The 17,646-nt window shown below is 45.3% G+C and overlaps 1 protein-coding gene across 3 annotated transcripts; it reads left to right on the forward strand.

Annotated features, from left to right (window-relative positions):
- The first annotated feature begins 10,815 nt into the window (after positions 1-10,815).
- LOC309537212 (putative G-protein coupled receptor 33) lies at positions 10,816-17,354 on the forward strand. Of its 3 annotated transcripts, XM_082231886.1 has the most exons (4): positions 11,913-12,594; positions 12,847-14,321; positions 14,442-14,501; positions 15,922-17,354. In XM_082231886.1, exons 3-4 carry the CDS (start codon positions 14,493-14,495, stop codon positions 16,990-16,992), a joined length of 1,080 nt encoding a protein of 359 aa, XP_082088012.1. In that variant the 5' UTR covers positions 11,913-12,594; positions 12,847-14,321; positions 14,442-14,492; the 3' UTR covers positions 16,993-17,354. The 3 variants fall into 3 exon arrangements, with proteins under 3 accessions (XP_082088011.1, XP_082088012.1, XP_082088010.1); XM_082231885.1 differs by lacking the exon at positions 11,913-12,594 and adding an exon at positions 10,816-11,388 and having other exon boundaries at positions 14,250-14,501; XM_082231884.1 differs by having other exon boundaries at positions 12,847-14,501.
- Positions 17,355-17,646: the final 292 nt, after the last annotated feature.

Here is a 17,646-nt window from a genome sequence, read left to right on the forward strand (position 1 = left end):
TGCTCCCAGGGACTCTTGCGTGGCCCTACCCCTCGAAAGGGGGTTGCCAAAGCATGGCAAATCCTTGGTTTCCTTTAATGGAATATCTTTGCGCATTGGAGGGGACAGGTGCTCCAACCCCCCTTCCAGACCACCTTGAACCAAATGCCTTAAATTATTTTGAGTCCAGGGAGAGCTGCCATCAACTCAAACCAAGCACTCTTGCATGCAGGAATGCAAACTTATGCTGGAGGAAGACGGCAAATCATTCCCGCCTAGCTGTACCACCAGCACTGCGGGAGGACCTGCACAGGTCATACTCGACCGCACCAAAGGAAGGACGTCCTCCCAAAGCATTCCCCATCTGGACATCCAGCCTATGTTCACATGGGCAGGAAGACTGAGATGGCGCCCCAGTCCAGACTTGTCAGCGCGCTTGCCAGCCCAGTCTACAATGCTGTGGCCCAAATGTGCACAGCTGCTCCTATGAGAAAAGGAAATAACAGACAAGCATCAGCACAGACATCACTGTGACACTTCCTGATATAACCCTTGTCAGCGTCAGACTTCCAATGACCCGTATTCACAATCCTGTCTACTGACAGACCCCCAGTGTGCAGCCGTTGCAGCAGCCCTATTCGGAAGGAATGAGGCGTGTCCAGTGGTAGGCAAGCCGCAGGCCGTAATAACTGGTGCACGATGTAAGCACATTAATGCCTGGCTAATGGGAACCCATTTTCATGCACTAGGAGTGGGCCAGCCCCCAGGGGAATGAAAAGCCAAATTTTTCTGGTATCCATAACCGTGCAAGGGCCCTCCTCATCTGTAATGGGAAGCCTGATTGTGGCACTCCTGCCCACTAAGTCTGTTTTAGAGTTCCCAACTCTAATGACAAGCTCCAAAGCAGATAAGGAAAAGTCCTGAAGCAATAAGCCTCCAGACTCTCAGCCCCGTGCTGGCTCCAACAACCATTTCCCCAACCCTCAGTGCCCAAAATGCAATGGAATACTGAAAGGAGTCTCGCCTTGATCTTTTACCAGCAGACAAGTTTTAACTTGTTGCAGATCCTGCATAGGTAAAATTGACCGACTTCCTGCCCACTGTCCTATGAGGTTGGAGCCTATTCCAACCTTCCAAGGCCCTGCGCATTACAAACTTTATGCAAGGGTCTCTGAAAAATAAAGCTTCTGTATAACAGACATTGCAGCGGACTGAATTCTTATAGTTATAACAGCACGCCCAATCTGCGGCAGGTGGACCAAATACTGCAGGATCTGCTCAGAGGATGGGGGCCAGTTCATCTGAATGGCCGAGGACTGCCAGCTTAAGGCTAAGAAATCCATCCAGGCCTTCCCATAAGAGCTAAAAGCAGAAGGGGAAATGGAAGCTGCTGCTCTCTGTAATTACTAATTGTTGTCAAAATGCCACAGGTGGTCTGGAAAAGTCTGGCAATAGCTGAGTGTCTGGAGCCCAGGATCTGAAGCGCTCAATCTGAAAATGGGATAGAGTGTCAGAGACATCATTAGAGGATCCCGTAATCAGGAGAGCAGAAAGCACAATATTAAACCTTAAGCGGTGCAGCTCAAAAGCGTGAGCGGAGGGGCGGAGACTCTGCTGGAGCGTGAGGACTGTTTAGCCAAGACGCTCACCACTACCTGGTTATCAGACCAAAAGCAGATCCGATGGTCACTGAAACTCCTCGGGCCACATGTGAACTGCTACTACAATGGGGAAAACTCAAAAGTTAGGTCACATGATTGCCTCACCATACCGGGCTTGAGGCCATAGCTTTGCACACCAGCAGCCCCTGAAATAAAAAACCAAAGGGGAAAGATCCAGCAGCATCAGCATGAACCTGAAAATCCCTGTGCAAGTATCCTGCCATGGCCAACTACTATTGCATACATATAGGAATTGCAACCATTGCATGAGATCCCATTGCATGAGAAAGGTAAGGGGACCTCAACATTTAGGAATTGCAACCATTGCATGAGAAAGGTAAGGGGACCTCAGGCCGCAGGCAGCCTGGCCTAGTGGGAAGGGAAGGGGCGGCCTGGGGCAACCACTCTGCATGCAAGATTAATTAAGTGACCCAGCAAGATCGGATCTGATGAAGCATCACTTGCTACAGAGGAAGTATTACAAAATAACTTCCTTCAAGGCAGACAGCTTCTCCATAGGCAAGTGGTATGTTGTAGCAACGATATCCAACTGGATCCCTAAATAAAATGGGAATATGGGCAAAAGGTATTGAGCTATTGCTTGCCAGCTTCCAGCCCCGCTTGGGCAGGGGGCATCTTGTGCTGCCATCATAATACGTAAATTTACAGGGCCGACGCTGGCCAGAACCCCTAAAAAAGTCCCGACAAAACTGCCGCCGAGCCAGCTTCCTTTTCAGACACACACTGTGCAATGCAAAAAACACACTCCGTGCAGTGCACACACAAACCAAGCAATGCAACTATACTCCGTGCGATGCAGCTACACGCTCCGTTCAATGCAACTACACACTCAGTGCAATGCAAAAACACACTTCGTGCAATGCAAAAAACGCATTGCAACTCCATGCAATGCAACTACACACTCCATGCAATGCAACTACACACTTCATGCAATGCAACTACACACTCCGTTCAATGCAACTACACACTCCGTGCAATGCAAAAACGCACTCCATGCAATGCAACTACACTCCATGCAATGCAACTACACACTCCGTTCAATGCAACTACACACTTCATGCAATGCAACTACACACTCCGTTCAATGCAACTACACACTCCGTTCAATGCAAAAACGCACTCTGTGCGATGCAACTACCCTCCATGCAAGGCAACTACACACTCTGTGCAATGCACTCTCTGTGCAATGCAAAAAAAAAAACCAACAACACAAAAACACACACACACTCTGTGCAATGCCACTACACCCTCCGTGCAATGCACACACACTCTGTGCAATACACACACATTCTGTGCAATGCACACACACCCTCTGTGCAATGCACACAACCTCCGTGCAATGCAAATGCAAATCTCTCACGCAATGCAATGCAAATGCAGCCCGTGCAGCGCTGAGCCCTGCAACACACAGAGCAAACTGCAGTGCGGGCACACAAAGGTGCTTTCTCCCGCTTGCATATTGCAAACGTGGCGCCTGTTACATCCCTCGCAGTGAGGGAACCACCAAAAGGCCCTCGAGACTGGACCTAAGTGTCCAGGTAGAGCAATGGGGGAGCATGCAGCTGTCCCATATAGGGACCAATCCTGCAACCTAGGCATTACCGGCACTATGCGCTGACCAGCTGAGCTATCCAGGATGATCCCTAAAGACCCAGGACAGCCTCACCCTGACCCCTGTAGAGGTCCAAGGTGATGTCTGAATCATGATCCCTGCTCCTCTTTGCCCTCCTCCTGGATTGCAGCCTTCGAAGATGCTTCCTTCTGGAAGAAGACACCTGGGGCGTCCACAAGTCATCCCCTGCAGGAGAGGCAAGCTCTTGAGGCATTTGCAGAAGCCCAGTCATAGTCCGTAAAAACTAAACAATGTAAGGAACCGGTGAAACCAATGCTTCATGGACCACATGGGGACACTATTGAGGCCGGAAATACTTCCAGGCCATCGAATTCTAGGGCAAAGCCCTAGGATCACCTGCTAGGCCAGGCATAAATGTTTCCAGTGAAATAGCAGAGTTGAGGCAGCCCACAGCTTGTCCAGGTACCCCTGCTTGCCCTTTTAGAGGGAAGCACCCCTTCAGGAAACCCAAAGTTCTTTTATCACTAATGGGCCGAACTACCCAGCAACAGAATAGCCCAAAAGGAGCAGTTTGTTTTGTTTTGTTATAACAATGGCTAAGAGGGGGATATGAACCCTGTCTCCCAGGTCCTAGTCCTACACTTTAGCCACTAAACCACAATGGCTCGCCTCTAAAATGGCAGTCGCCACTATCAGGGCAAAACAAACTTAAAGAAAATAAACTTGTTCAGAAACAGCATAGTTCAAGAGCATATACGGAGTGCTCATAGTCATTGGAGGCACAGAGAGCCTCTGCCGCCCTCTGTCTGCCTCAGATATACATTAGCGGCAACTGAGCCTGCAAGCAGGTACATTCTTATAGAGAGGTCAGAGACTTAACAATTAACTGCTACCTGTAGCATACTTAGGCTCGGAAGTTATGCACAGGCTGAATAGGGCTCCATGCCTCTGCTCTTGAGAATCTTAGTCTCATAGCAATATTAAAGGAACTCAAAATAGTGCTCCCGCCCAAGGCTAGATTAAAATTTGGCCAACAGCGCTGCACACACTCAAATAAAGCCAACCTTCGGGGTGCTATAAACGAAAGTGATTCCAGCTAAGTTGGGAACAGCCCTGACTAGCCCCACAATTTACAACAGGAGAAATGGGGGAAACCTTTTTGCGAAAGAAAGGCAAGCCACAGATACAGGGAGAATCTTCTCACAGGGCAGAGTAAGGGGTGGAGTGGGAAATTGAACAGGAAAAAGGGGAATTAAATTATTTAAGGGACTAAAGAGGATTAAAAGAAGGGGGAAATAAAGAAATGTAACCAGACAATGAGAAGTTTGCATCACTGTCCTCCAGACAGTCCAAGTGCTCCATGTGATCCGATGTCCACAGCGAAAGAGAAAGAGAAAGCTGTGGACCCTGCTTATATAAGGGGTCTGACCCCACCCCTAAATTGGCAACATCAATTTTGCCCCAGTAACAACTTCTTCCAATCTGCTCCAGCCCATTGCCATCAATGGCCTGGTCACTAACTGGGGGTTTTGTTCGGCCCCATCCGCAACACGTGCTCTCTCTTTTATGAGAACACGCTCTACTTAAAATGGCTCTCAGTCTCAGTTCTGTAAGTCCTGTTTCTTTATTTAAAGGTGAGTAGGGAAAGTTGAAAAGCACAGTCCTGCTAAAAAGCTCAGTCTGTGTTTTAATTAATATGTTTTTGTATTGTTTAAATTCTATCATAATTTAATCACTTTTAAACTATTGCTCTTTTCTATGTTTTCTTTATCAGCATCCTTTTAATCTGTGTAAGCCACTTTGAGTCCCAATCTTGGAAAAAGGCAGGATATAAATAGAATCATAGAATCATAGAGTTGTAGAGTTGGAAGGGACCTGAGGGTCATCTAGTCCAAACCCCTGGAATGCAGGAATCTTAGCTAGAGCATCCATGACAGATGGCCACCCAACCTCTGCTTAGAAACCTCAAAGGAAGGAGAGTCCACAACCTCTTGAGGGAGTCTGCTCCACTCTCGAAAAGCTCTTACTGTCAGACAGTTCTTCCTGATGTTTAGTCACAATTGCCTTTCTTGTAACTTGAAGCGAATGGTTTGTGGCCTACCTTCAGGAGCAGGAAAAAAATAAGCTTGCTCCATCCTCCTTGTGTCAGCCCATTAGATATTTGAAAATGGCTATCATATCTTCTCCTTTTCAGGCCAAACACATCCAGCTCCTTCAACCGTTCTTCATAAGGTTTGGTTTCCAGACCCTTTGACTATCTTGGTTGCCCTCCTCTGCACACATTCCAACTTGTCAATATCCTTCTTAAATTGTGGCACTCACAACTTGACACAGGACTCTAGGTGTGGTCTGACCAAAGCAGAATAAAGCTGGAGCTTGCAGGATATAAAGGATATATTATTAAGTGCTGCCACTAGGCTAGGGGCAGCAACGATTGTCAAAATAGAGGGAGAAAATGCAAGGCCACCACCATGGAAATACAGTAACTGTGCAAGGTTCGTGAACTGAATTTCTCTCTACCATGCATTTGTTAAAAGGGATAAAGATTGACTCGCAGTTTGCATGTCAATTTCTCAAGTGCTGCATAGTTCATCAATTTCTCTTGCCACTGTTCTTTCGTTGGGGTTTCCTCATTCTTCCATCCTTGTGCTATTAAGACTCTTGCCGCTGTTGTAGCATACATAAATAAGTTCTTTCTTTTCCTTGGCAGGTCTTCTCCTACAATCCCTAACAAAAATGCTTCTGGTTTTTCTTTTTATATAAATATCATTTTAAACATTTTCTTCAACTCATTATATATCATTTCCCATTTTTAAAAAATTTCTCTGCATTCCCACCACATATGGTAAAAGGTCCCTTCCTTTTCTTTACATTTCCAAGACAAGGACAACTGTGATTTTAAAGAAGAATGGGAGCCTTTTACAAATTATTTAAAAAGACAACAAAATAAACTGGACTCCTTGGCAGGTTTTGAATAAACATACACAAATTTATTGAGGGTTAACATAGTAGACAGATAATATAAGGATGTATACAATTTTACATTATGCAGAAGTTAACATGGGTTGAGAAATCAGAGAGTGGTGCTGAGGGAAGTCTTAGGGGGGAGGGAGGGGGAAAATGGGGGAAAATAATGAAGATGATTTGTTTTGATAATTTGTTATGTTGAAATTGTTAATTTTTTTTTTTAAGGGATAAAGATTGAGACGACCCCCCCAACAGTCATTGGTGGGGTGGCAGTGCTTACCTGACTTCTAGCATTGGAATTTCTGTGGTTTACCGGAAGGGAGAAGGGTGAGAAAGTGGTACAGTTATCATGGAGCAAATTTACATACAGGAGAGCTATATTGACAGTGGGGAAATGTTTCAGCTTCAATACCCAGGAGGTGTCATTAGATTTAAAATTAAGACTAATACAATAGAAAATAATATGTAGTTTACTGGACTTCTTTATGGTTGTATAACAATGGGTTAGCTAAGATAGCTCACCATTGGAGATGTGGCAAGGACAATGCCTCTTTGAAACATACCGTAGATTCTGGTGTATTAGGCGACTGGGCATATTAGACGACCCCCCAAATTGGCAGCTTCAGTTTGGGGGTTCATCTTATAAGCCCAGTCACCTAATACGCTGGGCAGCTCCGCGCCAGGAGAAAGCCGCCCGGCGCGGAGCGGAGCCTGCCGCCCGCTATTGCTGCTTCGGAGCTGCTGCAGTAGCAACAGCAGGCAGACTCCGCTCCGCGCTGCCCATACCCGGCGTATAAGACGACCCCCGCCTTTTTAACCTCTTTCCCGGGGTTAAAAAGTCGTCTTATACACCAGAATCTACCATATGTTTGTACAATGTTCTGTACTTAACAAGTTCTGGGAGAAAGTGCTGGATGGACTGTGCAACTATGACTGTACAGGAAAAAGTTAAATCTTTCAGCGGGGAAAATTTTATTGTACAATATTCCTGCTGTGTGGAAATTATCAACGGGACAATGGAAATGGAGTTTCCGTGCCCTAATGGTGGCCAAGAGATTGATATTGAGGAACTGGAAAAATAAAGCCATGATGCCCTTCAATCAATGGACTGATTATACGACATCACACACAATTTATGAACTGGCTGCTTACAGGCGCAGACTCTGTATGGATAAATACGATAACATTTGGAATGAGTTTATACAAGATGTAGTAGGCTATTAACATTTACATAAACATTAGGACATTAACACTATACCAATTTATATTAGAATATATCAGAATATTGTATATTGCTTCCCCTTCATTCCCTCTTTTTTCTGTATTGCTTTGTTTCTTTTAATCACCTTAATATTATATATGCAGGAGACCTATATTGGTTCCACAGGTGTAATCGCACTGCACTGATCTTGTAGTACTGCTTTCTGATCCTGCAACTGCACTGTCCCAACAACTACAATGGGATCCTCCCCCCACTGGGGTCCATTGAAAGCCCGCCCTTCACCAAATAGTTCCAAGGCCTGTTACACAGTTAAAATAAGCCCAATATACACACAAAAAAATCACAAAAGGAAACCACAAAGCCCCTTACCTTGTAGCAAGTGGATCAGCTCCCTCGGATCTTCAGCTTCTGACTGTAGCTACGATCTGGCAGGACTCTGCTGGAACAAGACCAGTTTTGTTCAGGCACAATAAATATAAGCAGAAGTGAGAAAAGGGAAAAAGAAGGGGGGAAAAACAGCTTCTCTAAAATGCGGGGCGGAGAAAGGCCAAGTGGAAGACCACGGTGTGTGTGTGTGTGTGTGTATGTGTACACACCCACACACCATTTCAAGCAGCCATATAGAGTGAACGCAGGTGGCGCTGTGGTCTAAACCACTGAGCCACTTGGGCTTGCCGATGAGAAGGTCAGCGGTTTGAATCCCCACGACGGGGTGAGCTCCCGTTGCTCTGTCCCAGCCCCTGCCAACCTAGCAGTTCGAAAGCACGCCAGTGCAAGTAGATAAATAGGTACCACTGTGAGGGTAAGGTAAACGGCGTTTCCGTGCACTCTGGTTTCCATCACAGTGTCCCGTTGTGCCAGAAGTGGTTTAGTCATGCTAGCCACGTGACACAGAAAGCTGTCTGTGGGCAAATGCTGGCTCCCTCGGCGTGAAAGCGAGATGAGCACAGCAACCTCATGGTCGCCTTTGACTGGACTTAACCGTCCAGGGGTCCTTTACCTTTTACACACACACACACACACACACACACACACACACACACACACGGTGTTTTTCTGGGGGGATGCAGGGTTATGCACACCCCTAAACATTTTGTGAATCTAAGTTTGGCTTCACTGAGGGGCACTATTTCAATATAAGTAGGAAAATGAGAGTACCCCTAAACATTTTTTTAAAAGAAAAAAGCAGTGTGTGTGTGTGTGTGTGTGTGTGTTGAAATTCAGCCAGTCACTCTTTCCTCATCACTGCCTTTTCATCTCCACCATAAAAAGCTGTGATTGATTGATTGATTGATTTCTGTCTGTGGTTTTCTGCTTGCTTCTTTATAGGCTCAGCAATGCATTAAAGCAGAAAATATTGCATGCATAGTGTCATCAAATCATCAGAGCATATGAAGAGAGCTGCTGGATCAGGCCAATGGCCCATCTAGTCCAGCACTCCCTTCTTACAGTGGCCAACCATAACCAGGACCCGACTGCAACAGCATTTCCCCCACTTGTGACTCCTAGATATTCAGAGGCCGAAAACGGATGTAGAATGTAGTCAGCATGAGGCGTAGCTATCAATTGCTTTCTCTAATACTACATACTTGAGACATACTGGGTGTCTAAAGACATCCAACTTGTTGGTCAACACTGCTTGTTATCTTTTGAAGATGTGTACTGCAGAAAAACTTCTCATCCTGCCCATGAGTCTGCAATGATGTGTTTCAACAAATGAATTAACCCTGCCAATTCCTGCTAAGTCCTGGCCAAATCCCAGATACCTCCTTGTTTATACTACAAGCCTATGTTAGGATCAAATGCAGTGCAACCAATTTGGTTGAATCCCCAAATTCTGAACCTTACTGGATTCAATTTGGAGGGTTCCCGTCCAATCCTGAGCTCAAAACACTCTCTAAGAAAGCCAGGTAGCCAGCAACGGGTTGCTGATTTGCAAAACACCACCATAAAAGGAGAGAGACCAGGTGGGAAGTGGGAGAAGGAGAGCTGGACTTATGGCTCTCTCAATATTAGATAGAGTTTTGTGGCATTTGCTTAGTTTTTCCTTTGTTTATCCTTTACAGCAGTACCCGCGTGACAGCTTCCCAATCATTTCCCAATCTGTCTTGTTAGCAATGTCATTTCCCTGATCTCTCCCTGCCACCTGCCTGCTGCATTTTGGCCTTAGATGATGATGATGATGATGATGTTGATGATGATGATGATGATTAAGTTTTGCATTTTATTTACAATTCTATTCTGACTTATGTGTCTTGCCTTTGTTAGTGCTTTGTCATGTGTGTGTAAATGCATCAGGAAGTCTTGCACAAACTCACACAGCCCATTAGATTATGCGCAGGAACAGCCAGCAAACGATCACCATACAAATACTGTGCACCTAAACCATAAAGCTTGGTTTTGTTTTTTAAAATCTTCATGGAACAGACCAGACAGGTGCGCAAGAACTGGCAGGATTTAGCACTCAAGCAACTGCACGGTCTCTTTGTCCCTCTCTCTTACATTTTGAAAAAAAGCAATCTTTAAAGTTGTCTAGCACAAAAACCTCTGGACTGATCTGTATGATATTTGGCAGGCTTAAACCCTTCTTGAGGGCTACCATATATCCAAATTTTATCCAGGTAAGAAAAGAAAAAGGGCAAATGGATGTGGCAGTGCAAATGAATGGAACTACAAAAGATGTGGGTTTCTGGATTTCAGTTTGGATTCTGTGTCCAAATCAGGTTGGATCAGGTGTGAATCAATCTAAACAGGTAGATCCAGGGGGTTTCCCATCCTCAGATGTTTTGGGACTCTGACTCCCATCATCTTCCCAACCAGTGGCTGGGGATTATGGGAAATGGAGTCCTACAACTTCTGGGGACCTAACACTGAAGAACTCTACTCTAGCCCATACAGTGGAACCTCGTGTTACGGACCGGATCCGTTCCGGAGGCCCGTCTGCAACACGGAACTGATGCGAGCTGAAGTGCCACATCTGCACATGCGGTGTGATTTAGCTCTTCTGCGCATGCGCAAGCAGCGAAATCCATTCCGGTACTTCCGGGTTGCCGTGGGACACAACACAAAAACATGTAACCTGAAGCGGATGCAACATGAGGTATGACTGTATAATAGACAAGAATTTTGCCCAATTACTATTGTTACATGCCATTCCAATCTCCAAGCAGTGAGAGATTCTGGGGGTTCTAAGTGCTTCTCCAAGGTTTGATTTCCTTGGAATGAAGGTCAGCAGAGATTGTGGTGCCCTTAGGACAGGCATAGGCAACCTCAGCCCTCCAGATATTTTGGGACTACAACTCCCATCATCCCTAACCACTGGTCCTGTTAGCTAGGGATGATGGGAGTTGTAGTCCCAAAACATCTGGAGGGCCGAGTTTGCCTATGCCTGCTTTAGGATATACAGTTTCTATATTCACATATATACAACCTGAGCATAGGATTTCTGGGAAACTCAAAAGGCGGAGAAGGACATTGGATCATTTGTATTTCCTCCGGTGGATCTCCATGAGCTTTCTTTCTACTTTGGTTCCTGCTGGCTTTCCCGCTTCCCTTCTTCATCATAATGGGCTTCTATTTCTGGATGGGTTGGGACTTGAAAAAGAAAAAGTTAGTGAGGAATGGAAAACCTTACAGAGTCCTGGTAGTTGCTGTGGTGTCATTCTTCATCTGTTATCTCCCTTGCCATCGCTATGAAGTTTCCAAGTTGCTCAAGGGGATGCCTGAAGTTGTGAAAGTGGTTTTTTTGACTAATTACTGCCCTTGGAGTTTGTTGCAACATCCGTTTTGCCCCCATTCTTTATCTCTTTGCTGGGGAGAATATTCCAGCAGTTCTTCATCATGTCTATTATTGATCTGCTGAGGGAAGATTTTGTGGAAGATCCCAAGATACATGGAGATAACAACCGCACTGGTGAGAACGAGCAACAGCAAGAGACCAACAGCAAGAGCAGATTCAATTGAAGGTGATCTGCCATCTCCCTGTAGAACAGCAAAGGGGGAATCTGTGGCCTTCCAAGTGTTGCTGGATTCCAACTCCCATCAGCTCTAGCGATCATGGCCAGTTGTCATGGATTACGGGAGTAGTAATCCAACAACATCTGGAGTTCTACAGGTTCTCCATCCTGGATGCAGAATCTATCCTGGGCTGTATATATACAGCAATATGTAAAATGACCGAAAGAATCAGAAATCAGGAAGACCAAAATTTTAATGAGGAATGGGAGAAAACCATTGTAGAAAACTAAAATCGTTAGTAGAATTGGAATAGCACGTGTAGCTTAATGGTGGATTTTGGACACAATGGAGATGTAAAAGCTTTGGATTATTATAAAAGGTGCAGGAGGAAATTATTAACAATAGGACCCACAAAGGGGAGGAGGGAAGTCCAGGAGATTCTTTGGAATCTTGTTTTTATGTTGTATGTTGGATATGTGATTGTAAAAATTTAATCCGAAAAATCAAATAAATATCACACACACACAGAGCGAGCGTGCGCAATATGTTTCCTACAGTTTATGCAAACTTTTTTCCTTATGATCTCCTACTGGGTCATATCGTTGGATGACTATTTATTTATCGAGCAAAAATTGTATAGTGTTTAAATCAAAAAGCAATTTCCATAAAACATTAATAAGAAAATACCACAGGGAGGGGGAATCAGAGCTAAAAACAAGCAGGCACAATAAAAAATTATCACAATATAGAAGTTCAGTTTCCAGCAATTAAGTATACTTGTTATGATCAGCATTTTACTGTACGCACTGCCCATATTAAGGTATTTTTATTCAATCTAGGTTTATATTAGAAGAAAACCATTATTAGTGCTGTGTGTAGTTGTTGTTTATATATCTTTTTAGATGGACCTCTGATTCTTCACTATCAGTACTTACTTCTCCCACCCTTCCTCCCCTGTTTCCTAATCTCCACCAGCAAACCACTTGCCTTTGGGCGGTGGCTATCTTGCATGTTTACAGCCCCATGGTATTTCCCAACCTTAATCCAAGAACTTGTGCAGACGCCACCATGTTAGCCTGTGGCAGGCTTGCAGCAAAAACTGCAAAGAGCTTTGTAAAGCCCGTTGGTGGTTCTTGACTCATTCAGTCCCAGTTTCCAGCTGTCACATACTTCCGGGGCCCACCAGAGAGTCACAAGAACATAAGATGTGTTATGTACTGAAGTTTTCACCCTGGGCCAGCAGGGGGACACTGTAGATAGTTATGCAAATGAAGGATCGAAAGTGACATTCAGTGATTGGATAGTTTTAGAAAGTTGCTACAGTAACGTTGTACTGGAGCTCTATATAAGCAGGCTGACTGAGCCCTTCAGCTCAGTTCTGTTCTGGCCTCTGAATAAACAAGAGCTGTTTGAAGAATCGCTGTGTCGTCTGATATGATCACCCACAACTTAACAAGATGGGTCAGCTGGATCAGGCTGATGGCCCATCTAGTCCCACATCCTGTTCTCACAGTGGGCAAATGGATGCCTGTGGGAAACCTGCAAGTAGGATTTGAGCACAAGAATATTCAATCCTGCTGTGGCTCCCAGCTACCGGGATTCAGATGCATTACTGCCTCCAACTGTGGAGGGAGAGGATAGCCATCATGGCTAGTAGCCCTCTCCTCCATGGATTTGTCAAATTTGGTTTTATAGTCATCCAAAATATGACGGCCAGTACTGCCTTCTATGGGGGTGAGTGTTAGTTTCTGTTTTGCCACTGAGCAGCTGCTTGGAGTCACAGGACTCTGTTTACATTCCAGAGACAGTCCAGGCTATTGGAAGTCTCACGGGAGACTAGAGACGGATGTGACGTTACTGGTTTCCTGTTTCCTTTGTTCCTTTGTTCCGGTTGCTCTCTGCTTTCATAGAGACAGGATGTGTTTTTTGTCTGCATAGTTAGGATAATAAAACTCTTTGCAATGTAGCCCAAACCTCTCGTCTCTTTCCTGTGCTGGAAACTCTGCTGAATGGAACATGCCTTGGAGCCTCATCAAAGGCTCAGGTCGTTAAACACGCCGGGAGGCAATTCCAAAGGACTCGAGGGAAGAAAATCAGCTTGGCTGAGTGGAGATTCCAACAGTGAGTTCCATAACCAAACTATTCACTGATTCCTCACACTTCTCCCTTAATGTGGCATTCAGATAGTCACAGTGAAAGCCATAACCCAGTGAAAGAGCACAGGCTCTGAGTGCAGAATGCACCAAGTTCAATTTCCACCATCTCCAAGTAGAGAAGGGAGGGACCCCTCTCTGAACACCTGGAATGTCAGTGTAGGCAGACCTAGATCATTTACTTATTTATAATTTACTTATGAAGTGCAAATGCCTAGAAATGGAGGGGGGAATGGGGACATGTCTGATGATGTTCATTGTTGTGTCATTCTACAGCCCCCGTTATGAATGAAATTAAGCATAATGTAGTTGAATATCAAGTTGAAAAGTGTGGCGGGTTCTTATCCAAGAGATGTTTGCAGATGATGCAGACTTGACAGCGCACTCCGAAGAAGCCCTACTCATCAACCATTTTGCCCAAGCCTGCAGGGAGTTTTCATATAATTTAACAGAAAAACACACCAGATGGAGAGGAATTTCATTCCTCACAATTTACAGGCTTGTCCATTCACAGTGCTCCTCCTATCTGGCCTTCCATATTTCAGTGATGGGCAGGATTGCGTCTCAATCATACTGTTTCCTCCACTAACTAGAATTTCCCCATATTGCAATACATGCAGAATCACATTATGTTCACTCTTTGCAGTTCACCTCCCAGTGGTTGGTGGGTTTCCCCCCACAATCCAAATGGGCTGACAGTGTCTCTGTTTTCGCAGAATATTATCAGAAGAAAGCACATGGCTGTTCCTTGAAGTCAGGGGAGTGAAGGAGTTCATTCAGGAAACTAAGCATGACGCAATGCTAGTAGTTACAGAGAATTCATTTTTAAGATAAATCGGTGCTTCATATTTCACAACTTAAAGACATTGCACCCTACAATGCCTTTATCATTTCATCTTTGAAAGCATAACAGGACAGCAGAAAGCTTTGAGGACCAGCCTTTTTAGAACAGCGGATTGATGCGTCAGGTGAGTGAGGCATACTCAGCAGATAGGACAGTTTGTGGAGTGTTTGTGTGAACTTTTCTGCCTGTCCAGCACACTTCCACGGTGCAATAAATCTGCTTCCAAGCAGCTCTCCTAGACTCTGTTCCCAACTTGAGATGCAGAAAAGTGGAAGAGAGGACATCAGTGTTGCAGGTAATATGAGGGTCTGTTGGCTAGAGATCTGAATTGCAGATGATTTAGCATTCTAGGATTTCATCCCTCGGGGGGGGGGAGAGAAACTTTGCTACAGGGATGGGAAACCCATGGCCCTCCAGATGTTGTGGGATGTTGTGAGATCCCGGCTCCCCCCATCAGGCCCAACCAGCATGACCAGTGCAATGCCATACTGCTTTAAATAGCCATGGCTCCCCTCAAAGCATCCTGAGAAATGTTTGCTTAAGGTTGCTGAGAGTTGTTAGGAAAGCTCCCCTATATATGTAGGAGCAGGGCTCTTTAGGCCCCCTGTGGACCTCCAGGCATCTCTATGGGGCCCTTGGAACTCTCCCCAGGCCACCCCTCACAGGTCCTACTTCACGCCTCAGGTATTTTTGCCTGGCTGGAATGTGTCCTTGAACTTTGCCACCCTTTCGTCTCCTTTGGATGGAAGGGCAGGATATAAGACCTCTTGCCTGCCTGTAAGGAGCATAGTAAAAGGTGTGTGAGTGTGTGTGCTTACTGCACAAAAGTATAATTAGCACCTGTTTTTCCACACACTTGTGCCTTTGGCCCTGGCCACCACTCACATGGGTCTTGGAAAGTTGCCCAGAAGGGAATGCAGTCCTGAGGCTGAAAAGATTCCCACACCTCTGGTTTAAGGTGTCTTGAGACTATTGGTTGGTTCTAAAGAGCATCAAAATTACTATCTTATTTTGAGCTTAGAATGTGAAGTTCATTAGCTTAGAAGTGCAGTGGAACCAACTTTCTCCGGATATCTCCATGTTATGGCTTGGTCTCTACCACAAATGTGAGACGACTCTGGCTGTTAATTATTTCAGATTTATTGTTAAAACAACAAACTAGGACAGAGCCCAGACTGAGCTCCCCCCCTTCCCCAGCATAGAAGCCCCCACCTTCTCTTCCGGTATCTTTCACGCGTCTCAGCCACTTTTGAGATCTTACGAGATTTGGGAGAGAATATTTTCTGCATTCCAACATCTGGCTCACTATCAGAGCTCTCACACAGCTGTCTGTCCCTCTGGCCCTGTTTTTCCCCTCCCCTTTGCTCAGAGATTACAGCTGCTCTCCCCCTCCTCTCTGCTTTCCGCTGCTAACTGTTATCTCCCTGTCAGCATCTGAGCTTCGCTGACACCCCAGAAGTTCTCAGCCTCTTTGCATCTTATATTCTTTTCTTTCTTAAATTTCTTCTTCCCTTCACCTGCTTCTCTTCCCCATCTTCTTCCAGGATCTCATGGGAAAAGGCAACATGGCCAGACCAACAGAAATGAACCTCAGCCAAGCTGGCCCAACAGATGAACCTCCCCTGAGTTGGGGCCTTGCTAGCATCATCTTGGTATCCTTCCTGGTGGGCGCAGCCATGAATGGGCACATCTTCTGGTTACTTTGTGTGAAGATGAAGAGAACAGTGAATACCATCTGGTTCCTCCACCTCACTCTGTCCTACTTGATTTCTTGTTCCTGTCTGCCTTTTTTTGTTGTCCAGGATGTCCTCAATTTCCGCTGGGTCTTTGGCCCATTCTTGTGCAGGGCGGTCAACTTCTGCATCGCTGTAGGTATGATCACCCCAGTCTTTTTGCTCACCATCATCAGCCTGGACCGCTACTTGATAACCTGCCATCCGGTTTGGTCCCGACGGAACCGCACAAAACCCCGAGCAAGGAGAGTGCTTGCAGGAGTATGGACCCTTTCCGTGGTCATGTCCATTCCCTATCTGGTTTCCTATGTGATTAAAGGTGACCCAAAAGAGGTTTGCATGAAAAATTTTGCTTTCTTTATCACCGAGGATAAGGACAAAGCAGAGGCTCTGCACTACAAAATTGATTTGGCAGTCTTTGTGGTTCGGCTTCTGCTCACCTTCTTGTTCCCCTTCTTCATCATTGTGGGTTGCTATCATTGGATGTGTCAGGAAATAAAGAAGAAAAAACTGGCGAGGAGGGCAGGGAAGCCTTTCCAAGTCCTTATGGTTTCTGTGGCATGCTTCTTCATCTTCAGGCTTCCCTTCTACCTCTATTATGCTCTCTCGCTGTTTCATAAAGACCAGAGAACAGCAGTAGAAGTCCTGCGGATCATTTTCAGCATTAGCCTCTGTTTGAATATCTGCCTCACCCCAATTCTCTATCTCTTCGTTGGGGAGAAATTCAAGCAAGTTTTCAGGACATCCACTGTTGTTTTGCTAAAGAAAGGTTTCATCATGCCGATAGAGGATACAAATGCTGGCGAAGAGTCCGGCCACCTGAATGATGGCAGCAGCATGCAGATGATGCCAGTTCAGTGGAATAATCTAGCATCTCCTTGAAGAAGCTGCCATAGGGAGAAAAGCGGCCGTTTCTATGAACAGTTATACTCCCGCCTCATTAATTACAATCGATTAGGAGTAGCAGTGAGGTGCCCTCCCTCTAGATATTGTTGGGCTGAAGGACTGAAAGGAGCTGGAACTCAGCAATAGCAACTTGGATGCACCATGTTGGCTGCCGATAAAAGATGTGGTTGTCAATACACACTATTGCCCATACAGGCTAAGGCTGAAGGGCACTGCAGAGCAGCAACATCTTGAGGTTACAGACACTGACTGTATATTAAAGATGTGGGCGTCGACTCAGAAAACGCCTGTGCTTTGCTTTCCCATTTATTCAATAAAGGTAAACAAGCTCTAGTTGTTACACTGGGGTATTCCTGCTTTACACATATGCAGATTTTGTTGGCAGAGTAGCTAATTTGCAGCTAGGAAGCCCAATCCCGTGCAGGACTGACTGTTTTCTTGAAATTAAAGTAATGTCCAAACACTCGTCAAGATATTCAAAAGCTTTTACTTGGAGAACATATAGCTAAATAAGAATATCTGCAAAGTATTTACATTTACTGTACTGGCCCGAATATAAACCACACTCCCCCCCCCCAATTCTGACTGTGAAAAGTTAAAGTGTGACTTATATTTGGAGCAGAGTGCTGG

The sequence above is a fragment of the Podarcis vaucheri genome, assembly GCF_965113315.1.
Source record: "Podarcis vaucheri genome assembly, chromosome: 7".
NCBI lineage: Eukaryota > Metazoa > Chordata > Lepidosauria > Squamata > Lacertidae > Podarcis > Podarcis vaucheri.